Source organism: Leptidea sinapis, chromosome 16 (genome assembly GCF_905404315.1).
Source record: "Leptidea sinapis chromosome 16, ilLepSina1.1, whole genome shotgun sequence".
Taxonomy (NCBI): domain Eukaryota; kingdom Metazoa; phylum Arthropoda; class Insecta; order Lepidoptera; family Pieridae; genus Leptidea; species Leptidea sinapis.
The window spans coordinates 11,941,172-11,963,439 of record NC_066280.1 but is presented as its reverse complement, the minus strand read 5'-3'; the positions used below and the strand labels follow the sequence as shown (position 1 = coordinate 11,963,439).

The 22,268-nt window shown below is 37.3% G+C and overlaps 1 protein-coding gene and 1 long non-coding RNA gene across 4 annotated transcripts in view; one reads left to right on the top strand and one right to left on the bottom strand.

The window, feature by feature from the left end:
- Positions 1-22,268, bottom strand: part of LOC126968782 (uncharacterized) — a 559,194-nt gene that overhangs the window by 267,391 nt on the left and 269,535 nt on the right. The gene's annotated exons all lie outside the window — the stretch shown is intronic.
- LOC126968675 (kinesin-like protein KIF2A) overlaps positions 1-22,268 on the top strand; it is a 92,410-nt gene that overhangs the window by 51,947 nt on the left and 18,195 nt on the right. For all 3 annotated transcript variants that reach the window (XM_050813721.1, XM_050813720.1, XM_050813718.1), the window contains 7 exons: positions 14,358-14,533; positions 16,099-16,206; positions 17,891-18,064; positions 18,676-18,855; positions 19,597-19,742; positions 20,384-20,495; positions 21,696-21,830. In XM_050813721.1, the coding sequence (XP_050669678.1) occupies positions 14,358-14,533; positions 16,099-16,206; positions 17,891-18,064; positions 18,676-18,855; positions 19,597-19,742; positions 20,384-20,495; positions 21,696-21,830 (1,031 nt within the window). The remainder of the gene's footprint in view (positions 1-14,357; positions 14,534-16,098; positions 16,207-17,890; positions 18,065-18,675; positions 18,856-19,596; positions 19,743-20,383; positions 20,496-21,695; positions 21,831-22,268) is intronic.

Below are 22,268 nucleotides of genomic sequence, written 5' to 3'. Positions count from 1 at the left end.
GGGCTTTTTTTCACCAAAAATATGTTTTACAATTAAAGTAACATTGTTCAATTCAACATATCATTTAATAGCCTGAGGGCGGTCGCTCCATTCCCAATCTGTGGTATCATTAAGAAAGTCATTTATGTTATAGTAACCTTTACCACACAAACGATTTTTTAACAATTCTTTTGAATAACGTAATACTTTTGTTTTGAACATTTTCTGGGGTCCTGTTGTAAAAGCATATACATCTCCCCACAAAAGACTTGTTAACTCGACTTAGTCGAGTAGTAGGCATTATGTAAAAAATGGAGAACTACAATTTTTACAACAAAAATCAGATATATTGTATTTTTTTTTAAATCATATTACAACTTCTCTGTCCGCATATTTGTACGCCCCAGTTGGCACATCATTGATACGAAATCACTTTCTGTGAAGGTGGAACAATCGGAAGTTTTAAAATCGTAACTACCGATTGTGTTGCCAGACGAAGGCCAACTGTTACAGACGCACTAATGATTGAATAAAAAGCGGCCAAGTGCGAGTCGGACTCGCCCATGAAGGGTTCCGTAGCAGCAAGTCACAGAATATAAAAGTTCTTGTAGTTCGTTGTAACGATTTATGACGTATTAAATAAAACTACTTACTAGATCTCGTTTAAACCATACATTTTTTTTAGTGTTATCATTATTTTAGAAGTTACAGGGATGGGTGGGACCAATTTTTACAACTTAAAAGTGTATCTCGCGCAAACTATTCTTTTAAAAAAAATGATATTAGAAACCTCAATATCATTTTTGAAGACCTATCCATAGATACCCCACACGTATGGGTTTGATGATTTTTTGATTTGAGTTTCAGTTCTAAGTATGGGGAACAGCCAAAATTTTTTTTCTACTTTTCGTAAAAATCTTAATGTAAACAGAATACATCCATTTACTAAGTTACAACAGTATAGTTTTGGAAAAAAGTGTCTGTGACGTACGGACGGACGGACGGACAGACAGACATGACGAATCTATAAGGGTTCCGTTTTTTTGCCATTTAGCTACGGAACTCTAAAAGTCGTTCAAGTTATCTAGTGTCTATTTCTGGCCGCCTCAAACAATCAGCCCAAGTATGTTATGGTTACGAGACCTGCCCAATGTTTGTGTCTACCGACCTGCTCGTCTGTCTGTCTGTTCACGCGGTTGATGTCCGGTTCACGGCCACACTCTTCCGCTAACATAATGCACTCTTGACATTGCACTTGAGAGAATGTCACGTGACGAAACACGTGTCGAATTGTTTAAAGACAAATATTGGCGGAATTAACACTAAACAAAACTCAAATCATTTGAATAATTATGGATTTCCACAAGTAACGCCTACTTCAATAAATTTTCTTAACATTTTGTCTCAAGGTGGCGGGCGCAGTTGTAGTGCCGCTCAGAATTTTTGTTTTTTTCAAGAACAATGAGTAATGCGTTGTAATGAGCAGGACGTATTAATTACCATCTTTAATATATATAATTCTTGTGTGCGTGTGTATGTCACTGAACTCCTCCTAGACGGCTGGACCGATTCTAATGAAACTTTCTGTGTGTCTTCAGGTGGATTCGAGAATGGTTTAGATTCACAATTGAACTACCTCCTAAACGGCTGGACCGATTTTGATGATATTTTTGTGTGTTCCAGTGAATTTGAGATTGGTGTGTGTCTTTAGGTGGATTCGAGAATGGTTTAGATTTACAATTAAACTACATCCTAAACGGCTGGACCTATTTTGATGATTTTTTTTGTTTGTTTCAGTGAATTTGAGATTGGTTTAGATTCTCAATTCCGTCCATCTTTATATATATAATTCTTCTGTGAGTGTGTATGTTAGTGAACTCCTCCTAACGGCTGGACCGATTTTTCAAATTTAAGACGTGTGTACAGGACAACGTCTGTTGGGTCCACTAGTAAAAATATAATACAGCTTATTCGAATTTGCCGTCTTGCCATTCGTATTCATATAATTCATAAAAATGTTTCTTACTTACAAAGCTTTTAAAAAGTACGTAGTGTTAAAATATCTCGTGCAATGGCACAGAACCTTTGTGTACAAGACACGCACTTGACCGTTCTTCAGTTGTCATGATATTCACATAGATTGTCTTACAATAAATGTATGATTCCCAGGCTGTGTACCCCTCTCCCCTGGCCCCTGTAGGCGCGGACGTTGCCCTCCCAATAATTAACCGAGAAATATCTACGGTCAGTCTTTGTCAGCTGTTCACAATTTTTTAATTGAATTCTCTCCAGTAATTTCAGCCTTCACACATACAAACTTGCCTATTTCGGCTCTCTCGCGGATTAGGAAAGGCTAGCGATGTGTAAATATAGAAAAATATTTACATATCTCTTCTCCGGTCTTTCTGTCTATAGTGCAAATTGGTGATGACTCCACTAGTCGAGCCATTAGTTTGGAATTTGACAGAGTATGTCATATCCGATCAGTACTATTCGATTTCTATTTTAAAAACTTAGACTTTATGCGATGTGTCAGTCTTTGGTAAATCTACATTTTAAAATGTTAATCTAAATTTTCAAATCCATTAATGGCTGTTTTCAATAACCTTTCTATCCTTAGTTTTACTTACTAGAGGTAGACAAATCTATCCCTATACGCTTACTTACATTTCAATAACCTATCGACAGATAGCATTGGACTATAACTAATAATAAGGGTAACTATATTGGACATAACTATGGATAGATAAGATAACATTAAAGGTGATAGCAATATACCCATAACTAAAGCTACGTTATTGAAAACGGCCGATAGTCGATATAGCAAACGCTTAGACTGCGACAGTCATTCAAATCTTCGCCAACCCATAGATGGATTGCAAAACAGACCAACAGAAATTTCCACTAGATGGTTATTGAAATGCCAAAACTTGCCGTTGCTAGATTTTTCATGGGGAGTTTTCGATACAGCTGTTCCAGCATCGCCACAAAGATAGATATTGTAGCGAGTGAGTAGCCCTCACAAGCGGGATCGTTGGATAATAAAACATTGTTAGTTTTCTGATACTTCTATATTCACTTTCACTTTCTATTAAACGTAATATTCATTATAAATATTAAGTAATAGCTGACCCAGCAAACGCTGTATTGCCATATAAAGTAATAAGAAAAAAAAACAATATTTAAAATTTTTGGGGTATATGAGAAATAGATGACGACATAAGATCAAAACTTAAGATTTATCCATCTACATAAAAATAATCTGATAGTTAACAACTGTAGTTAATCTACTAACTATATTTAGCTAAAATTAAGTTTATTTCTCACCTCCTGAGAAAGTTAGAAAGATATTATAAAGATTCTAATTAGTTATTCATTTTAAACAATTCCTTGAATTTGATTCTGAGCGACGGGGGTCACATGAAAGGAAAAACAAATTTGTTGTTTTTATTTAATTTAGCAGCATTTTCCGATTTATTTACCTTTTAAACCTTCTCTGGACTTCCACAAATAATTCAAGAACAAAATTAGTCAAATCGGTCCAGCCGTTCTCGAGTTTTAGCGAGACTAACGAACAACAATTCATTTTTATATATATAGATTAGGGTAAAGGTCGACCGTTTTCACTTCTCTTCATTCTCTAATCTGTTCTTTCGGTTGTCTTCTCATCCGCGTCAATATTTAAATCTGAATCAATTATTCTTTAACTTTTGCTTGAAATCAGATAACACAGGGATTTTCAAATATAGAAATCGTCAAATAAAAAGCTTTTATTTATGGATGATGTTCGGTGGTCTTTTTCTTAAATACCATGAGACTGTGTTTCTATTCAAATAGGAAATTGACTTGAGATGTCGCTCTTGCTCGCTAAACAATTTGTTATGTCTTTAAAGTTATAACCCTCACTTCTGGGATTAATACACAAATAAAATTTGAAAACAAAACTTTAGGTTTGATTAAATAATATTGGGAGCCCCGCATCGTTCATAAAATTTTGTTTTCAAATTTTATTTGTGTATTAATCCCAGAAGTGATGGTTATCACTATAAAAACATAACAAAATGTGTTTCTATTTAACCTAGAACCAAACCCACGTCTGTACTAAGCTCCATTTTAACGCCTGAACTGTCGAGCCTGCCTCAATGTCGCCACGGGCATTAGTAGGGTCTACAATGGTCACGCACTTGGCGCGTAAATATCTCCTCATTAAAATTACATTATTGCGTGTGTTATTGTATGGCGCGAGTACGGAGTACGCGCGGGGTGACGCGCAGGTGAACCTCGCTCTGTAAATGTACGCCTTCGAATACGGGAACCAGGTAGACGGAGCACGCGGAAATTATATCATAATTTACTATTGTTTCCATAACCCAGTGTTTCCTAACTGCCCAGGCGTGACCCATTTAGTACTTTTAAACCCAAGCTGGTGGTTACATTAGGTAAAATAAGATACATTAATAATTAATAGTAAAAATAGTAAAAATGTTATTAATAGTAAAAAGCGATGAGCTCGCCTATTTATATCTTAGAAATATTTACGATTCGTTGATCGATAGTAGGTAATATTTTTAACAAAAGGCGGGAATGTTGCGACCGAGTATTTTATTTTGATGCCCCGGTATCGGGTCCCGACCCGGCCAATCAACAACAACAATTACAACAATCTCTAATCTGAACGTCGCTTTAATCTAAATTTCTTAATTTTAATCTTAAGCTGTGCTTAATCTCTGTCTTATCCTAGGACCTAGGCGCTATTGTTGAAAGAGAATATAGTAATGATGATAAAAGTTTTCTCTTTCGTCTGAGAAGGAAGATACCAACGTTGGTTGGTGAGGCCAGTCATTTCTAATATTCTGTATATGCTTCTTTCCGACCAACATATTGAAAATATTAAACAGCTGATCTCGACGGCCTTAAGAGTTATCCAGATCCGTCTATAGGGCTTAGGTCTAGAGCACACTATAACCACGAGGTGCGGGGTGATAAGAGGATCAGTCACAGGACGGCCGCGTGCCGCTCCACCGCCTGACACCGTCCGCGAGCGACGGCACGGCATTCGGTGCTGTATTCGCAATGACGACTCAAATTATTAATAAAATGTGCCATGGCGTTGGAGGATGGACAAGATAAATGTTCGAAACGTGGAGATATATCAAATCTATGTTTGTTGGTAATAAAGAATATTGCCGCGCCTGGTCAACGATAGGGAATAGTTGTGGTCCAAAGTTGTAGTCTTGAGGTCCAGTAACTTTGGTCGGTCGGTCTGTTATGATTTTGAGTCAGATGCGGGAAGTAATTTAATTTGGTCATAATTTTTAATGGAAAGTAGTACTAATAGGTGTAAACATTTCAATATATCGGTGTAATGTCGAAGTTATTTTTTCTTTGGGTAGGTTTCGATTGTTCCACAAGAGAGCAGAAGTATTCTGTTAGAGCTACTCCCCAAAATATCCAAACCGGAATGTTAGTTAGTTATTTTGAAAAGCCTACGCCACCATGCCTCATTCCTAGATAGATGGGTCCTAAAACCACCAACAATTCGTGGGGCAGCACATCATGCATTTTCCGGGAGTTATCATCTATGGTAATTTTTAACTCCATGCTCACCTATCCTGAATTTATAGCCGGTTTAAAGAAGTTCACTGAATTATATTTTAAAATGAGTTTCTGTTCTTTAATAGATTTGGTATGAAAAGTGTATTCGTACTCCGATCGATGTGTGAATCGTGTTTAATTATTCAAAGTGCTAACGTTAAAATGTAGCATCGCGAGTCAGATGCGTTTATATCAGACCAATTGAATAAAGATTATATAAAGGAATTATTGGAGCAGTATGTATGAATGTATATGAGTTAGTGTAATTTATTATGGGAAATATCCTCTGGCCATGCTATAGCATTCAATACTTGCTAATCATGAAAGTTAGGTCAGTATCCTCTTATATCCTGATACCTGATATAACTCATAGATGTAATTTATAAAATTTTATTGCAACGGAAGCGACAGGATCACATAAAGCGATAACAGCTTATTATTTATCTTTCATTCGGAACCTTTCACTCCAAATGAATCATTTGAATACAAAATGAACCGAGTGTTAATAGAATTAATTGATGACCCGATCCAACAATTTTGTGCATTTACAATTTGCATCATTCGCTTGCATGTAAATGAACGAAAAATTAACACAGAATCACTTCACTCGGATTCGGCCATTTAGTTTCGAGTCCTCAGGCGCATTCGATATTGTAATTTCGAGTCTCCAAAGCGGATTCAGCGCTGAGATTATCTTATTCGTATTCACTAATGTCGACTATACGAGTGGAACCATATTTTTTGATGCGGATATTATATGATCAAACAATCAAAAATATTTGACTTGTGAATACGCAATTGTAGACTTATTTACTTTAGAGACGCACGATGTGGTTGCTTGTGTGATATTCCAAGTTAGATTCATGCCTTACAGAATGCGCTTACTGTAGGAGATGAATAATCGGTAAAACGGTGTTCAAGTGGAACGATCAAAATACGCTACTTGCAGCTAAAATGTATATAATGCGCCCAAAAGGATTCTTTAAGCTATCCGTTGTTGTTGCATGAGTGCAACGATGTGGGTGGAGCTAGTGGGCTATAGTTTGATCAAAACTTAAACTAATTTAAAGACACAAGACGTGGTAAATGTTTTTTTTCTATGACGTCATTCCATTTAAGTTGTGTGAACATGGAATGAAACAAAACAGCTAGTGAAATTACTGGGCAAATGAGACTTAACATCTTATGTCTCAGTGTGACGAGCGCAATTGTAGTGCCGCTAAGAATTTTTGGGTTTGTGAAGAATTCTGCGCAGCACTGCATTGTAAAGGGCAAGTCGTATCATTTACCATCAGCTCAACGTCCTGCTCGTCTCGTCCTTTATTTTCAATGACTGCATGTTTCATACAATCGAGTAAATCGCTTTTTTCTTAGAGAGTTTCTGGGCTAGGCTGAGTGAAGCATTCATTCAAGTTATCCACACTGTGGGCCATCCATAAAACTACAACCACACTAACGTAACAGAGACTATAATCTGATATGGATCAAAGCAACAACAAGTTCATTAGTATAATTGCCGCGTAATGGTGGTGGCCATTAACTTGACGTTCATTTCTTAAAATTGATGAATGGCTCTGTAAGAAATGTTATGTTGTCGCCTACATAATACGTTTGACATTAATTAATCTAGTTGTATCGTGCGGAATTTGTATATTCCTTGTAATTAGAAATGCGTTCCGAAGTACCGAGAGGGAGGATATAGTGAAACCAGCGGCGTTTATTGGTTTTCTAGCAAGGTAGTCCCTGTGGATTTAAATAGTAGTAGTTGAGCTTTGGAATAAGCAAGGATTGCTTACTGTAGGTGTTTTTTTTTTATGGAATAGGAGGACAAACGAGCGTACGGGTCACCTGGTGTTAAGTGATCACCACCGCCCACACTCTCTTGCAACACCAGAGGAATCACAAGAGCGTTGCCGGCCTTTAAGAGGAAGGTGTACGCGCTTTTCTTGAAGGTACCCATGTCGTATCGTCCCGGAAACACCGCACAAGGAAGCTCATTCCACAGCTTCGTCGTACGAGGAAGAAAGCTCCTTGAAAACCGCACTGTGGAGGACCGCCACACATCCAGATGGTGGGGATGATATCCTAAGTTGTGGCGTGTCGTGCGAAGGTGAATCGGCGGCAGGAATCAGGTTGAACAGCTCTTCGGAACACCCCCCGTGATAAATGCGGTAGAAGACACACAATGAAACGACGTCTCTACGCAACGGTCTAGGTTTTTAGTATCTTGAGTAAGGAATTTTTTTGTGAGTGGGTGTTCAATAGAAGTTTCGTAATAAAATAACGGAACCAAATGAAACAAATTAACTATAACACAACTGCTGTATTTATTTAGGATCATAACGAGGTAGGGACTGCCAAATTGCCTATAAATGTAAATACCCATGGCTTTTATGGAAATGTATTTTGTTTTTGTGTTCTTGTTAGTAGGCATTTTTCCTCTTTGTGTCTCTCGCGCAAACTATTCAGTTTAGAAAAAATGATATTAGAAACCTCAATATTATTTTTGAAGACCTATCTATACGTATGGGTTTGATGAAAAAAAATTTTTGAGTTTGATTTCTCAGTATCTGGAACCCCCAAAATTAAAGCTTTTTTTTCTATTTTTGTGCCAAAATCTGAATTCGGTTCACAGAATTCATCTACTTACCAAGTTTCAATAGTATAGTTGTAATACTTTCGGAAAAAATTTGGATGTGACAGACGGACAGACAGACAGACAGACATGACGAATTTATATGGGTTCCGTTTAACTGGCTGTTGTTTACTTTCGACGTTCTTCACAGGAAATCTTCTTTAAATTTGTTGTCGTGCTGTATTTAAACTTTTCATTTATTGGCACTCCTAAGATTGGCGACGTCTTAGATGTGCCTACGCATGCCAATGACCCGTTGCGAATTCAAGCATCACTTTTGATGTCTTGTCGGCCGGTGACGACGGTATTTGCTGTTATTTCCTATGTGGACATTAGCAGTAACTTGTTATATTAAGATTACAGACACAAAAAGCTGGAAAATTTGGATTCTGATACGACATTATTGCATTGAAATCAATTCAGTTCAAGTAAATATAACAAATGATCTAGATAGAGATAAATTACTACCTTCTACTGTCAGTAATTAGCTATCAATAATCTGAAGCTGTCCCAATATACCCGATAAGTCATTCTTATCGCCTTATATTGGGACGCGTGAATTGAAATATCCATACAAACTTCTATCGCGGGTAAGCTACACGTCGTCCCATTGACAGACAGCGTGTACGGATAACGGTGTGTTACCGTCGTTTTGTTTATTGGGAGAGAAAAGTCAATGATAGTTACGATTTTTATCTCAAGTAAGAGATAGACTGAATATTGGGAAAGGCCGTAAAAGAGACGAGAGAGATAGAGATAATCATTATGATAATATGTCAACTTTACATTACATGGCTCACAAAACTCATACATAAGTTTTATTGGTATTTATGCCTGATGATTAAATGAAGATTTAGAATACCTATAACATCTTTCTTCACGTAATCAAAATATATCCTACTTTCCTGTATTATTCCACTTTATAATTTGATCCCTACGAGATCGAATCAGTAATGAGGAGATCCGTAGGAGAACCCAAGTCACGGACATATCAAAATAGGATGTGACATCACTTATTGAAAGTCAAAAAACTACCACCCATTCCAAAATGAATGCCTCAGACCTGAGAAGAATGGGCGCAACAAACTCAGCGGGCTTTTTTTTCTCAGCGAATAAATATGTTTACAAAGTAATATTGTACAATTAAACTTATTATTTAATAGCCTGAGGGCGGTCACTCCATAGCCCAAATGATTGCGAAACTGAAGTGGCAGAGGGCAGGGCGCATAGCTCCACGGACAGATAGCCGTTGGGGCAGGTCCTAAGGTCCTCGTACCGGAAGGCGTAATGTTGGTAGCCCCCCAACAAGATGTACCGACGATCTAGTCATGATCTCCGGAATAGTGGGTCTTCCGGCTGAAATGATGATAATTTGATATAAAATATATGCTATCCTTATTCTCCCAACCAAATAGATATAGGTCGGTGTCCTATGGACATGGTAAACCTTTTAAATTCTCGGCTTCATACTTCTCACCTCTGCCGTAGTAAATTTATAAAATCGTCTGCCGGATACTAAGATTAGTTTCATAAATGGGAATTTGGTACGGTAGCTGTTATAATTGGCCGGTCACACAGGCCATCACGTAGGGTCATGCTGGGTTGGAGCTGAAATCATTATTTCGCTGCGCTTATTTACTGATTAGATCGACTAGAGCGGCTTACCTTCCTCGCATAATATAGTATTCGCTTAGGGTAGAGAAACACGCCGACAGTTTGTTCTCGGTGGATATTATAAAGTTTAGCAAAGTGCTGTGGTATTTACCAGAAGCTTTTGATATCTTTAATGGATGCGATACGATCTAACCAGAGTGAGTGTTTTCTGTTTGTTGGTAGGAACTTTATAAATGCTCTGTAACGTAGTTAAAAAGACTATTTATTTCGTAGAAAAATAACTGTTTATTTATAAAAGCGTGTTTTTTTGTTTTAAACTATTATTTACATTGTTGGATAAAAAATTATGTTAGGTATTCGAAAATTTCCTAATATTAGATAAATCGGTTAAAGATAACGGTTCGAATTTAAAATTAACTAGCCTTATTTTCATATATCGTATCGTATCGATATATGATGAAAATTATATAAATTAATAAAAATCTTATTTTGCAAATTGAAAAATGGAATAATTACTTTATGTACTGGCCGTTTAAAGTGAGTCAATATAGCGCCCAAGTCGTTTACAAACGCCCGAGTCGGTTACAAACAAACAAACATACAAACAGACATGCATGTATATGCAGGTGAAGCTAATAAAAAGCGTGTAAGAAATGGTTGCCAAGTTAATAATGATTTCACTATTGTTTCCGAAGCTGTGGTGGTGGTGTTTGAACTGCCACCAAACAGAATTCTAAAGGATTCAATTTAGAGAATGCCTTTTATGCCTTAAATAGAAAGTTATGAGATCTTCATTTGAGCCATGCTCTACGGCCTGATTCAGCAAACTGTGTGTCTTAAGGCGACACTAAATGCCAGCGACCTTGAGCGAAAGCGAAAATTCTTGCGTGGAAAACAGTTTATATGCTTACAATCCTCGTTATTCTCTACTAATCTGAATATATTAACCTACACAAAAAAGTACAAGCTATAAGAATAACTTTCCTGAGAGAAGTACCAAAAAAAATGCGTCACGCCATGCCAATAAACTTGTTTAACTTCAAAGAAAAGTGGTAGTTCAAAAAGGCTCGGCAGTGTTAACTATAACCAACAACAAGCATTAGCAACCTACAAATAAAACTTAAGGATATGTGTAACAGGATTAAGTAGTGTTCATAGCTCGAAATGCTATACTTGCACCACAAAACTTAAAAACATGTTTGCGTGTTTTCGGCTTACTCTTCGCCTTAAATGGATGACTCCACCATTTCGCAAGATTTTTCGGTTGCATACTATTCCTCGTGAACTTATTGTTATGTTACATAATAGTTGCACGATCCACGACAATTTATGATCAGGCTATACTCTCTACCAATATGTAGTCTGTACATATAAAATCAGGACTTGAGTGATTTATTTACTTGTAACGTTAATTATTTGGTAAAATTTTTAATTATTTTAGACCTAAGATAAAAAACAGTTATGTTTATGTACTTTATTTTAGGTTATTTTTTTTTGCCAGTTTAAAATTTCGTGATTTTTCTGTTGCCAGATGCACCAACGCAACAACTTCAGACAAATGGTCGTTTTCAATAGCGTATCTCTAGTTACGGATACATTGCTGTCACCGTTTAATGACAAGATCTATTCACAGTTATGTCCAATATAGTTATAGTCCACTGCTTTATGTCGATAGATTATTGAAATGTATATAATAGATGTAATGTAATAGATTTGTCTACCACTAGTAAGTTAAACTAAGGATAGATAGGTTATTGATAACGGCCGTTAATCGTCGGCAAGTAGTTAAAGATGGCGTCAGAAAACTGGGAAAATTTTAACGAGGTCCAGAAAAAATGAACTGATAATAATTAAGTGGTACATATTTATTGTATAGTTTTAAATTTACAATGATTAAACACAAGGCCTAGAATTTATGTGAGAAACTGCACCAAGAGCCAGTTTTTTTATAGATTGGTTCTCGAAAAGAATAGCAAATTCAACGTGTGTCTTCTAATGTGGTGGGCATCCGAACGTACAAATCTTGAACGATATTTGATATTGATAAAGATGTTTCACATATGCATATCGATCCAAACATAGTGGCTAAATTGATAGCTATTTTTTTGCAATTTTTATATTTTTCTTCATCATATTCGGCTTTAAAATATTATTCCAATAAATAAAGATATAGTAGACTATATTTACCTATTAATTTGTACTTTTTTTTTTGGAGAGGAGGAAAATACATTTACGTATTGAAGACCCCGAAACGGGGCCCATATGTCGGTCTCGGGTGTGCCCCTACCGACTAAAAGCCTCCTCTATGTTGTCAGCCCTGAAGGCTTTTACAGCAACATAGGCCGTGGAGGCCTCAAAGAATACGCAACAAAAGTCACGGGGCATCTCCTAAGGAGACTCGAACCTCGGACCGGCTGTGTGCTTGTGGGAAGGAGAGGAGACTGTATGTATAATTTATACCTGGTATACAAAACTGTACAATATTTGGCGGTCCGAGGTTCAACCTATCGCGGTCCGTCTGTTGTCGACCCTTGGCATATACTATTAATTGTGTTTGGTATAATATTATGCCGAGAACTTCATATTATGATTATTGAAGTTTACGTCTGTATTGTCCGGAACGGAATTTTATGAGGTTTCAAAACATGACAACTTCTTTTACTCTTTCTTTGACTCGTCTTGGCGATTAGATTAATTACTACTAACTACTAACATTTTATATTCAAAATAAGTACTCTTAGGTGTTCGTTGATTATCTATCTATACCTATATCTTTATATATACAAATTATTCTCTATAGTCAATTGCATTAACTATTCAGTAACACAATCCGTAATCCTCGGTACTGTAAATCACAGAGGCGTAGGTATCTGCAGGAAAATAGGCCAAAGCAAACACGCCATGTCGTTGCTGTGTTGGGCGTCGAAAACCTCGTGTTCCTCGCTTGTAGTTTAGCTTCGCTGAAGTCCTGTAAATATCGTGAATGTCCGCCTCAGGAACTTGTTTACATACGTCTTTTACAAGGGAATGGGTGCCTGCAGTTATACCGGAACCTTTGTAAACTACGGACCGGTGCATGTGCTTCTACCCCGTGTACCCAGTGTCTTATAATTAATTATAGTTTTATAATTACAACGAGTAATAGTGATATACTTTGTAATTCATATGATGTTATAGAATCAAGTAAAAATTCTTGAAATACGACCTCAGAACGCTTATATACGATCTTATCTTTCCGCTCCATAATTTGCAACGCGATATTGCTTTGAAAAACTATTTACTCAATTCCTGCATACAAGGTCGTAGCTGACTTGATTAATGCGTTCGCAATTTACATGTTGATTCGATGATTATTTTAAACCGGCTGTTTCGGCTCACTATCTCTTTGGCCTAATTAATTTTGTGATCTAGTATTTGAACAGGTTAGACTTGTATTGATATCAATGACGCTACGTGACGCGGCTGCGTAACCCAACCAGTTTTCACAATCCCGCTATACGTATCGCGGGCTGCGGGCACCGACACACAAAGACTGTATCAATCATTACCGTATCGATCCTTGCTGACGTCAACACTACATATTTCATACAGCGCACAGATAGCCTAATGTCACGCCGACCGCCAATTAATATCCAATTTTAACCAACCCCCCGATCGTTGAGCAATTGTACTCAATTGGTTTTTATAGTTGAGTCTACATCAGTACAGTTTTTGCCAGTATTCGTGCAGTCGTTTTCACAATTAGTGTCGAGCTACTGCTCTCGCCCATGTCCAAGGTCGTTTAATATGTAGCGTGGTTTAGGCATTGCACTGTACATGCAGTTCTCCTTCGTTCACGGCGGGCCCGGCGCGTGCGTCACAGTTCATTGCCTTGACGGATAGAGTGCCTAATAAGGCGCTCGACTCAGGCGCAGGATTACCTTGCGCCAACGCATTGAGCTCCCATTGCTGACTATAATTTTGTTACGGCAGCACACGTCAATTAGATTCTAATCGGTCGTAAATCTGACAGAACTATGGAGGAAATGTTACAGGCTGCCAATTAGAGAACTTGAAACCAAATATGTGTTGTTCGTGGTTGTATTGTCGACGTCGAGTCGCGGACTCGGCAGTGCCAAACGCAGGCGAGGCTTTCGAGAAACCCGCGAAGCCCCCCGACGTGCACGCGGATGAGAAGTTAACGTCGTGTAAGACTTTATCGGCCTAGCATCACTTTGTTCTTTTTTTCGTAACCAGCTTGATGTACCTTTATGTTACCGCGTAGTAGTGTTTTGTATTTATTTCTGCAAATTAAATGGGCAAGGTCCCATCTTTTTTAAAATGAGTATAGTAAATTACGAAAATTCAATGTTTCTGGAATTTTGTTTAAGACATGACCATACTTACAACATGACACTTTTAAAATTGGCATAGTTTATCGTTATACGTATTTGTTAATATGTACTGAGGGTGGTATTTTTAAAAGTCGAGTTTGGGGTAATGCGGGCACGTATTATTTGCCGATTATTTTACCACTTGTGGTGTTGTGTTGCAGGCGTGACTCGCGTAACACGAAACAACCAGATGCGCCTGTCGAACGTGAGCGGCGCGTACACCAACGGCCACGGCGGCGACACGACTGGCCGACGCGGAGCAGAGAACGTGCCGCCGCCGCAGCCGCAGCCGGCGCCGCAACCGCAGCCGCAGGTCAACACCAGGGTTACGCAACAAGTAATAGACATACAGATTGTACATTCAAGCTTTTTGTGCTTCCGATTGAATCCGTTGGCATGTTTCAAAAATCCATTGAGTCCATATCGATAAGATTGAGAAAGATTATGAACTGTCGCAAACATCACAGCTTTCTAAAATATACATGTATCTAAAATTATTTATTAAATGATATATATTAGGGAATTAATCTTGCGTTTGTATACTAATATACTCCGCCTCGTATTCTCTTTCCACGATGGTCTAAGACTACGTCACTATATAATATATGTCACACTGACAGGTGACAGCTCGCCATTTTATCGCTACTGCCGTGTTGTCGTCTTCGCAACTGATTACGTATTCTTAGGCCAATCTCGTGAGCCAGCTGTGACGGGAAGAGAATACCCAGTGGAGTATATTATTATACCATGGTATTGCCAAATGCCTGTGTGTTAATAATTAACAAGTACGCCTGTACGTTTAATTAAGTATAGCCGTATAGCAATGGATAGCCTGTACAATTTATTTATTTATTACGGCTTACAAACTAGATACATAATTAAAATTAAACGAATAAGATAAACATTAATAAGTGTTCCTATTTATATATCTAAATTAAAGGTATGCACAACGTTACTAAACTTAAAAAGCAAATTGGAAAAAAATAATAATGAATGACAAGGACTCGTGTTTTTTATAAAAGTTAAAATTTGAAAATATATCAATATTATGTTCTAATTTAAATATTATATTATAGCTTACACATATGGGTTGAATGGGAGGGCTTAATCCGTAGTTATTTCTATAAAATTTAATTAATATTAGGGAATAAGTACCTATTCGACAATGAAATCAATAAAATTAAAAATTAAATAAATTCCAATATTTTGAAGAACGCCTGGACAGTCTGTATGGTTGTTTATGAGTTCGTAAAGAAAAGTAAACTGAGCCGCCTTTCTACGCATTTCCAGGGAATCAATTTCAAGTTTAATTAGCCTTTTTTGGTAATTATGAATATGATAAGTTTTATCGATATAACTGAGACTAGACATGATTTTTTTTAGAGTGATTCTATTCGAGTTATGATTTTTTTTATGGACACCAAATTGCAGAATTATATTCAAGGATAGGTCTCACTAATAGTTATTTATGCAACTGTTGTATAATAAGGGCTATTAAAACACTAATGTGGGTTTATAATAGTATCACATGAGTGTTTTAATACTTAATTATCAACAGTTGCATACAAGACTATCTACACCCATAATATGAATCCTCTATAAAAGATTCTGACAAATTTAGCTTACTCTTAACAATAAAAAAGTCAGTCCTAGTAACCATAATATCATCCAACCGAGTGTTGTAATGTTGTACTGAATTTCATTACAACACTCGTTCGGATGATGTTATGGTTATTAGGACATGTTTTAATGTTGGCAATAAGCTGTTTCAGAATCTTTAATAGACGATTTAAAGCATGGGTGTAGATAGAGAATTCAACAGTATGTTTAGCGACAATTTAAGTAGTATGTAATATTGTCATAACTCCTGACGCTATCTTCCGTCGCACCTGATGCGAGCAGGCGCCGGTGTCAGGCGGACGCTCCCGCGCGGGCAGCACGCCAAGCTCCATGTCCGTAGCACCGAGCCCCTTCATGAGCACCAACAGGCGGATGCAAAATATTAAAGAGGTTTCATGGAACCCGAAGTTTCACTTACTATTTGCCTTACGCATAAATTAAATAATTATATCTGTATCTACTTATACTAGTTTATTTCTAATAAAATGTTGACTTAGATATAATAAATTGCTAAGTATAATAATTATGTAATTTAAATCTAGTTTATTGATTTTATATTATATATTTTAACAAAACTCCCGGTAGTGTCAAGTTGCAAAGAAGGGTTCACCAAAAGCCGCAAAAGAAATAATAGATAAGAATCATTTTTGTATTTGTTTATAATATTAGTCGTTATTTACGATTCGTCTTCAATTGCGTTTCGTATCTACACGAGGTATCCTCAGGAGACGTTGACTCGCCAAATTCTGGCACGAGACTACTGCCAGTTCAGTTTTGAGATGATTATACAAAGAAAGAATCGAATACATATAGTCCACTATAATGAATGGCGATAATTGACTTGAATTGATCTTGGTTAAAGTGTTCCTAATAGTCAGTTTTTAAATTATAACATTTGAAACCCCAGGTGACGAGGAAGAATAGTTTGGTTGGTTTTGCTAGTTTGAGTCACAATCTTTATCCTTATGGGTGTTTTTAATTTGATATTAAATGGAGAGGCTACCCTTTACTAAAGACGACAGCATTAATGACTTCTTCGCAATTATTAGATTACGGATAGCATCCTTTTGCTGGCGTATACGCTCCTCTAGCAACAAAATTATATCTACATTGTCTGAGTACTTGAAGAATCCCATTTTTTAATATTGGTTCAATGTGCATCTTAGTAACAACCATACATAGCTGTACATATCGAATATTTTTTTTAATTCAAATTTATATGTATGATCTATGAATATTATCATAAATAATTGTAATTCTTGAGTAATTTTTTGACTGATTGTAATTGTGACTTTGTAAAATTATGCATTATGGATGTGTGTATGAAATAAACATTTATTATTAAAGTATTGTACTTTCGTTGTGTATAATATCATGCACCATCATTTATAGTCAGTAGGTATTTAACCATTCATTTTAGTTGTATCTGTGTAGAGACCTCTATATTCTTATAGTCCTCATCATGAATTTAAAACCATGTATTCAAATATATTGCTATAGTAATGCTAAATACTGACTGCCGCCGGATTCCAAGAAATATCAACAATACCCTGTATAAAAACCACTGGACAGGCTGTCCCATATTTTAGAGTGTTTTGTGCTTATTTGAAGCGCCACTCGCGAGCGTCCAGAGAACTAATTTTGTCGTATAGTACAAATGGCTGCGAAGGAACGTACAATACTCTGAAGTATTTTTGAATTTTGAATTAATTTCGTTCGTTTTCCGTGTTATTTATACTTCAAGAATAAACGTTTTAAGTACACAATTTTTTTGTAAATAGTTTCCCACCATCTATCGATGTTTGCTGAGGTTGTCATAACTCGTTTTAGTACCGCAGACTCTCGCTACATGGCCGACAGTGCCAAAATGGCGAATATCAAACAAGCACAAAAGCACTCTTCAGTCCTGTGGTATATAGTAGAGGTCAGTGACAATATCGACACGACATTTTTCATTCACTATGCTTTTCGAAAAGCCTGTAAATAGCCATATAGTAAATAGACGGCGGGCAGCGAGTGTTTGACATCAATGTGGTAATGAATTGTACCAATAATTCGCACGCTTGTGTTATAGTTCAACGCGGGCGTTTCGTCGGCGCGGCCGGCCGCCGTATCGAGTACGGTGTCGGTGCCGCATGCGGTGGCGTCCGGTGCGGTGCGGCGCTCCAACGTGGTCAAGGAGGTGGAGCGGCTGAAGGAGAACCGGGAGAAGCGGCGGCAGCGGCAGGCTGAGCTGAAGGAGGAGAAGGTGACCTTTATTATCAGCTCTACAACTTATTGTGTATGCAGTGGACTGTAAATATAGACCGCTGAATATATGTTTATCTACACCCATGATTTAAAGTTTAAATCCTCTATTATAATTCTAAAACTGTAAGCTTATTGCCAACGTTAAAACACCCAATGTCCTAATAACCATTACATCATCCAAACGAGTGTTGTAATGAAATTCAGTACAACATTACAACACTCGTTGCAATGCACAAGTCTTGTATGCAACTGTTGATAATTAGGTATTAAAACAGTCATGTGATACTATTATCATTCTGATCATGCTTTAATACCCCTTATTACACAACAGTAGCATAAATAACTATTGTTGTGTTGCAGTTTATACTAATTAATTTTGTAAACAAAATTTGTGGACGATGCGGGACTCGAACACGTATATCTTGTTCAATTCTCAGGTTGTAGCTTCATCTATAGGATCTACTTACAGTTGATAACCTGCTCGACCTCAATAATTACATCTTAGGAAATTCACTTTTATGTGGTTTGACATACACACAAATTTGTACTTTGTAACGAAATATATAACAGAAATATTAACAACGAATGAAATCCAAATTATGATTATAGGAGGCGTTGATGAACATGGACCCTGGCAACCCGAACTGGGAGTTCTTAGCAATGATTCGCGATTACCAGAACACTCTAGAGTTCAGGCCGCTAACCGGCAGCGAGGCTGTCGAGGACCACCAGATCACGGTCTGCGTCCGGAAGAGGCCGCTCAACAAGAAGGAGCTCGCCAAGAAAGAGGTAGACATTCAAACTGTTATATATATATTAAGAAAGTTGAAATGGTCGTCGTTTAATGTCCATTATAACCAGAAAGTTTAATCGAAACATGATGTAAGTATACTCGACATCGAGATTATCTTCGCTCAAAAAGCAATCTTCTATTAGTTTATGTCAATCATCAAGGATTCTATGATTCTATGACACCATTCATATCATACCGACAACATAGCCAGATGGTCAGTGATTCTGACATGAGCTAGAGGCCCCAGGCTCGTATCCCAGTAGGTGCAAACATTTGTATGATGAATATGGATGTTTGTTTCTAAGTCATGAATGTTTATATATATTTATGTATGTTTAAATAAGTGTATTGGATTAAATATATCATTGTCTTGTACCCATAGTACAGGCTATGCCTAGTTTGGAGCGGGATAGTTTGTGTCAAAGTGTGTCAATATTATTATTATTAATACAACATCAAACAGTATTAAAAATATTTTGGCCCTTTTTACCGTAAACAATTATTATACCAATAATATTTTTACTTGAGCATATTATGTCATCAATTGACATGTAACAGAATCATTAATTATTGTTTCTACCGACAAGGCTGTATGGTGTTATTGCTTTTGCCTCCTTCAGTTATGTTAAAAGTTTATATCAACAATTTGAAATCAAATTCCCCATATTGAAATTAACTTTGAAAAGTTATTACGTCCCCCTTTATAACTCCAAAATTACCATGTTTTTTTATTGCAGGTTGATGTAATCAGTGTGCCAACCAGAGATCAGATGATAGTGCATGAGCCTAAGAATAAGGTGGACCTCACAAAGTACCTCGAGAACCAGAAGTTTCGCTTCGACTACGCATTCGATGACACCTGCACTAACGAAGTTGTATATAAGTATGTTGGCTATTGTGTCATACTTCTTGGTGATAGTTTCACATAGACCGTATCAATATCCATTCAATAGTTTGATCGAAACTGCTCATAGATGTGGGGTGAAGCGTAGGACATAACAGGTCCGTTCTGTCAGTCAATGATTTTGTCTTTTTTCTTTTTGCAAATTGGAATATAGATTTAAAATAGTTTCCCAAAAAAATTTTTTTTTTTGAGAAATAGTTTTAATAAGTAAGATTTGATATTCTTATAGCGATTAAATGTGGTGGGTGACCGAGACAGACCGGTGAGATTCCTAAATGCATAACCAGTGGGAGGCTCCTTTGCACAGCAAACCGGCTTGATAATGGGTACCACAACGGCGCCTATTTACTACCGTGAAGCAGTAATGTGTAAACATTACTGTGTTTCAGTCTGAAGGGCGCCGTAGCTAGTGAAATTACTGGGCAAATGAATCTTAACATGTTATGTCTCAAGTCTCTGAGCGTATCTCTGACTGCATTGTAATGGGTAGGACGTACCAATTACCATCAGCTGAACGTCCTGTTCGTCTCGTTCCTTATTTTCATTAAAAAAAAACCTAACATTTAATATTTACTAATGATATTACATTACTCTACAAGATATTAATTATGATAACTCAGGTACACGGCTAAGCCGCTGGTGCAGACGATATTCGACGGAGGCATGGCGACGTGCTTCGCGTACGGACAGACCGGCTCCGGCAAGACGCACACCATGGGAGGGGATTTCCAGGTGACACTAAGTGCTCTTTATTTATTATAGACACAACAATTCTAAACCAATCGAAAATAAGAAGAATATAAAACGAACATTATGAACAGAATAGCTTTCTTACAGGTATGTTGTATTATTAAAAATAATGTTAGTACAAAAAACGCAAAATACTTTAAAGGTTGTTGAATATGTAAATGATGAGTAAAACAAACCATATAATTAAACACTATTATAAGTAACACTGTTGCAAGTCTTAAATTGTAGCACCGACATCCCAAACACATCTATTGAGTCAAAATTATTATTAAGGAGCTCATCAAATGATCTCATAGAGCGCTGCAGTGGAGAGTGAAGACCAATATCAGTTCTCGGAATAGCAAGATGAAAGAATTCACGTTTAATAAGCCTTGCACCGGGGCGGGGTATATTAAAATACATTTGATGTAACATTTCTGGGGCACTAATAATACTATTACATCACCTTTACCTCTTTATTTAGAGTACGGGGAGTAATGCAGATTGAACCAATCAACTGATCTGAGTAATGAGGAACGTAACTAACTTGACTAACCAAACTATTAGGGCGCATTTTCATTGGTCGATAACTCAGCCGATTCAATTCGGGGCTACCCGCTTTCGGAATAGCAAATTTTGTCCTATGGAATGTGTGTTACAGAAATCTCTCGTACCTCGCAGCATACGGGCGCTAACGACTAATGAAAACAGTCCCTCCCGTGCGAACCCCTGTGGCATACATTTCAAAAATCATCCCCACCCCGCATGCGGAAGCTAACGACTAATGAAAATGCCCCCAGGAAAAAAAATCACATGAGCACTAAAAGCGTCTATGTCGCTTTGACTTATTTTCTGGTATGCTTAAGTTTTATTGGACGTAATTCCAGAAAAACGTTCCAAACCACAATCATGTCGAAATTGAGTTAAGAACACAAAACTGGTCACGTGATTCATATTAACGGACTGACAAAAAATGGCAGCCCTACTGTCACTCTATAAATGACATCATGACTTAGTAGCCCAACCCATATGTATGGAATACACTAATATTTATAAAAGTTTAAACACGAATTACTTAAAATGTGATGTTTGTGGCTTGGAACGTTTTTCAGGAACTACGTCGTATTTACCCTTGCTGCAATAAAATTGCTATGCTGTTGTAAGTGCAGTTGAATAAGTTTGTGGTTTGTGATATAATTCCAGGGCAAATCGCAGGACTGTAAAAAGGGTATCTACGCGATGGCGGCCCGGGACGTGTTTGCATACCTCCGCTCGCCGCGCTACAAACCTCTCAACCTCATCGTGTCCGCCTCCTTCTTCGAGATCTACTCCGGCAAGGTGAGTCGTCCATTACCATAACTTTCGCTAAAACTTGTCCCTGACATTTTTAAAAGTATGTTGTGAAAAACTTTCTGAAATTTTTATTTTTGTGAAAATACGGGACGAGACTAGCAGTGCCGCTACAATTGCGCTCGTCATTTTGAGACATAAGATGTTAAGTCTCATTTGCCCAGTAATTTCACTAGCTACGGCGCCCTTCAGACCGAAACTTAGTAAAGTTTACACATTCCTGCTTCACGGCAGAAATAGGCTCCGTTGTGGTACCCATAATCTAGACGGCATCCTGTGCAAAGGAGCCTCCTACTGGTGAATTAGGAGTTATTTTGCGGAAGCGCATAATTATCCAATTTATTTGAGTTAACTTGAGTGTAAACACGCCTCTACACGAGGCATCCGCAGGTGATGTTTACTTTTTTTATAAGTATGTTTTTATTT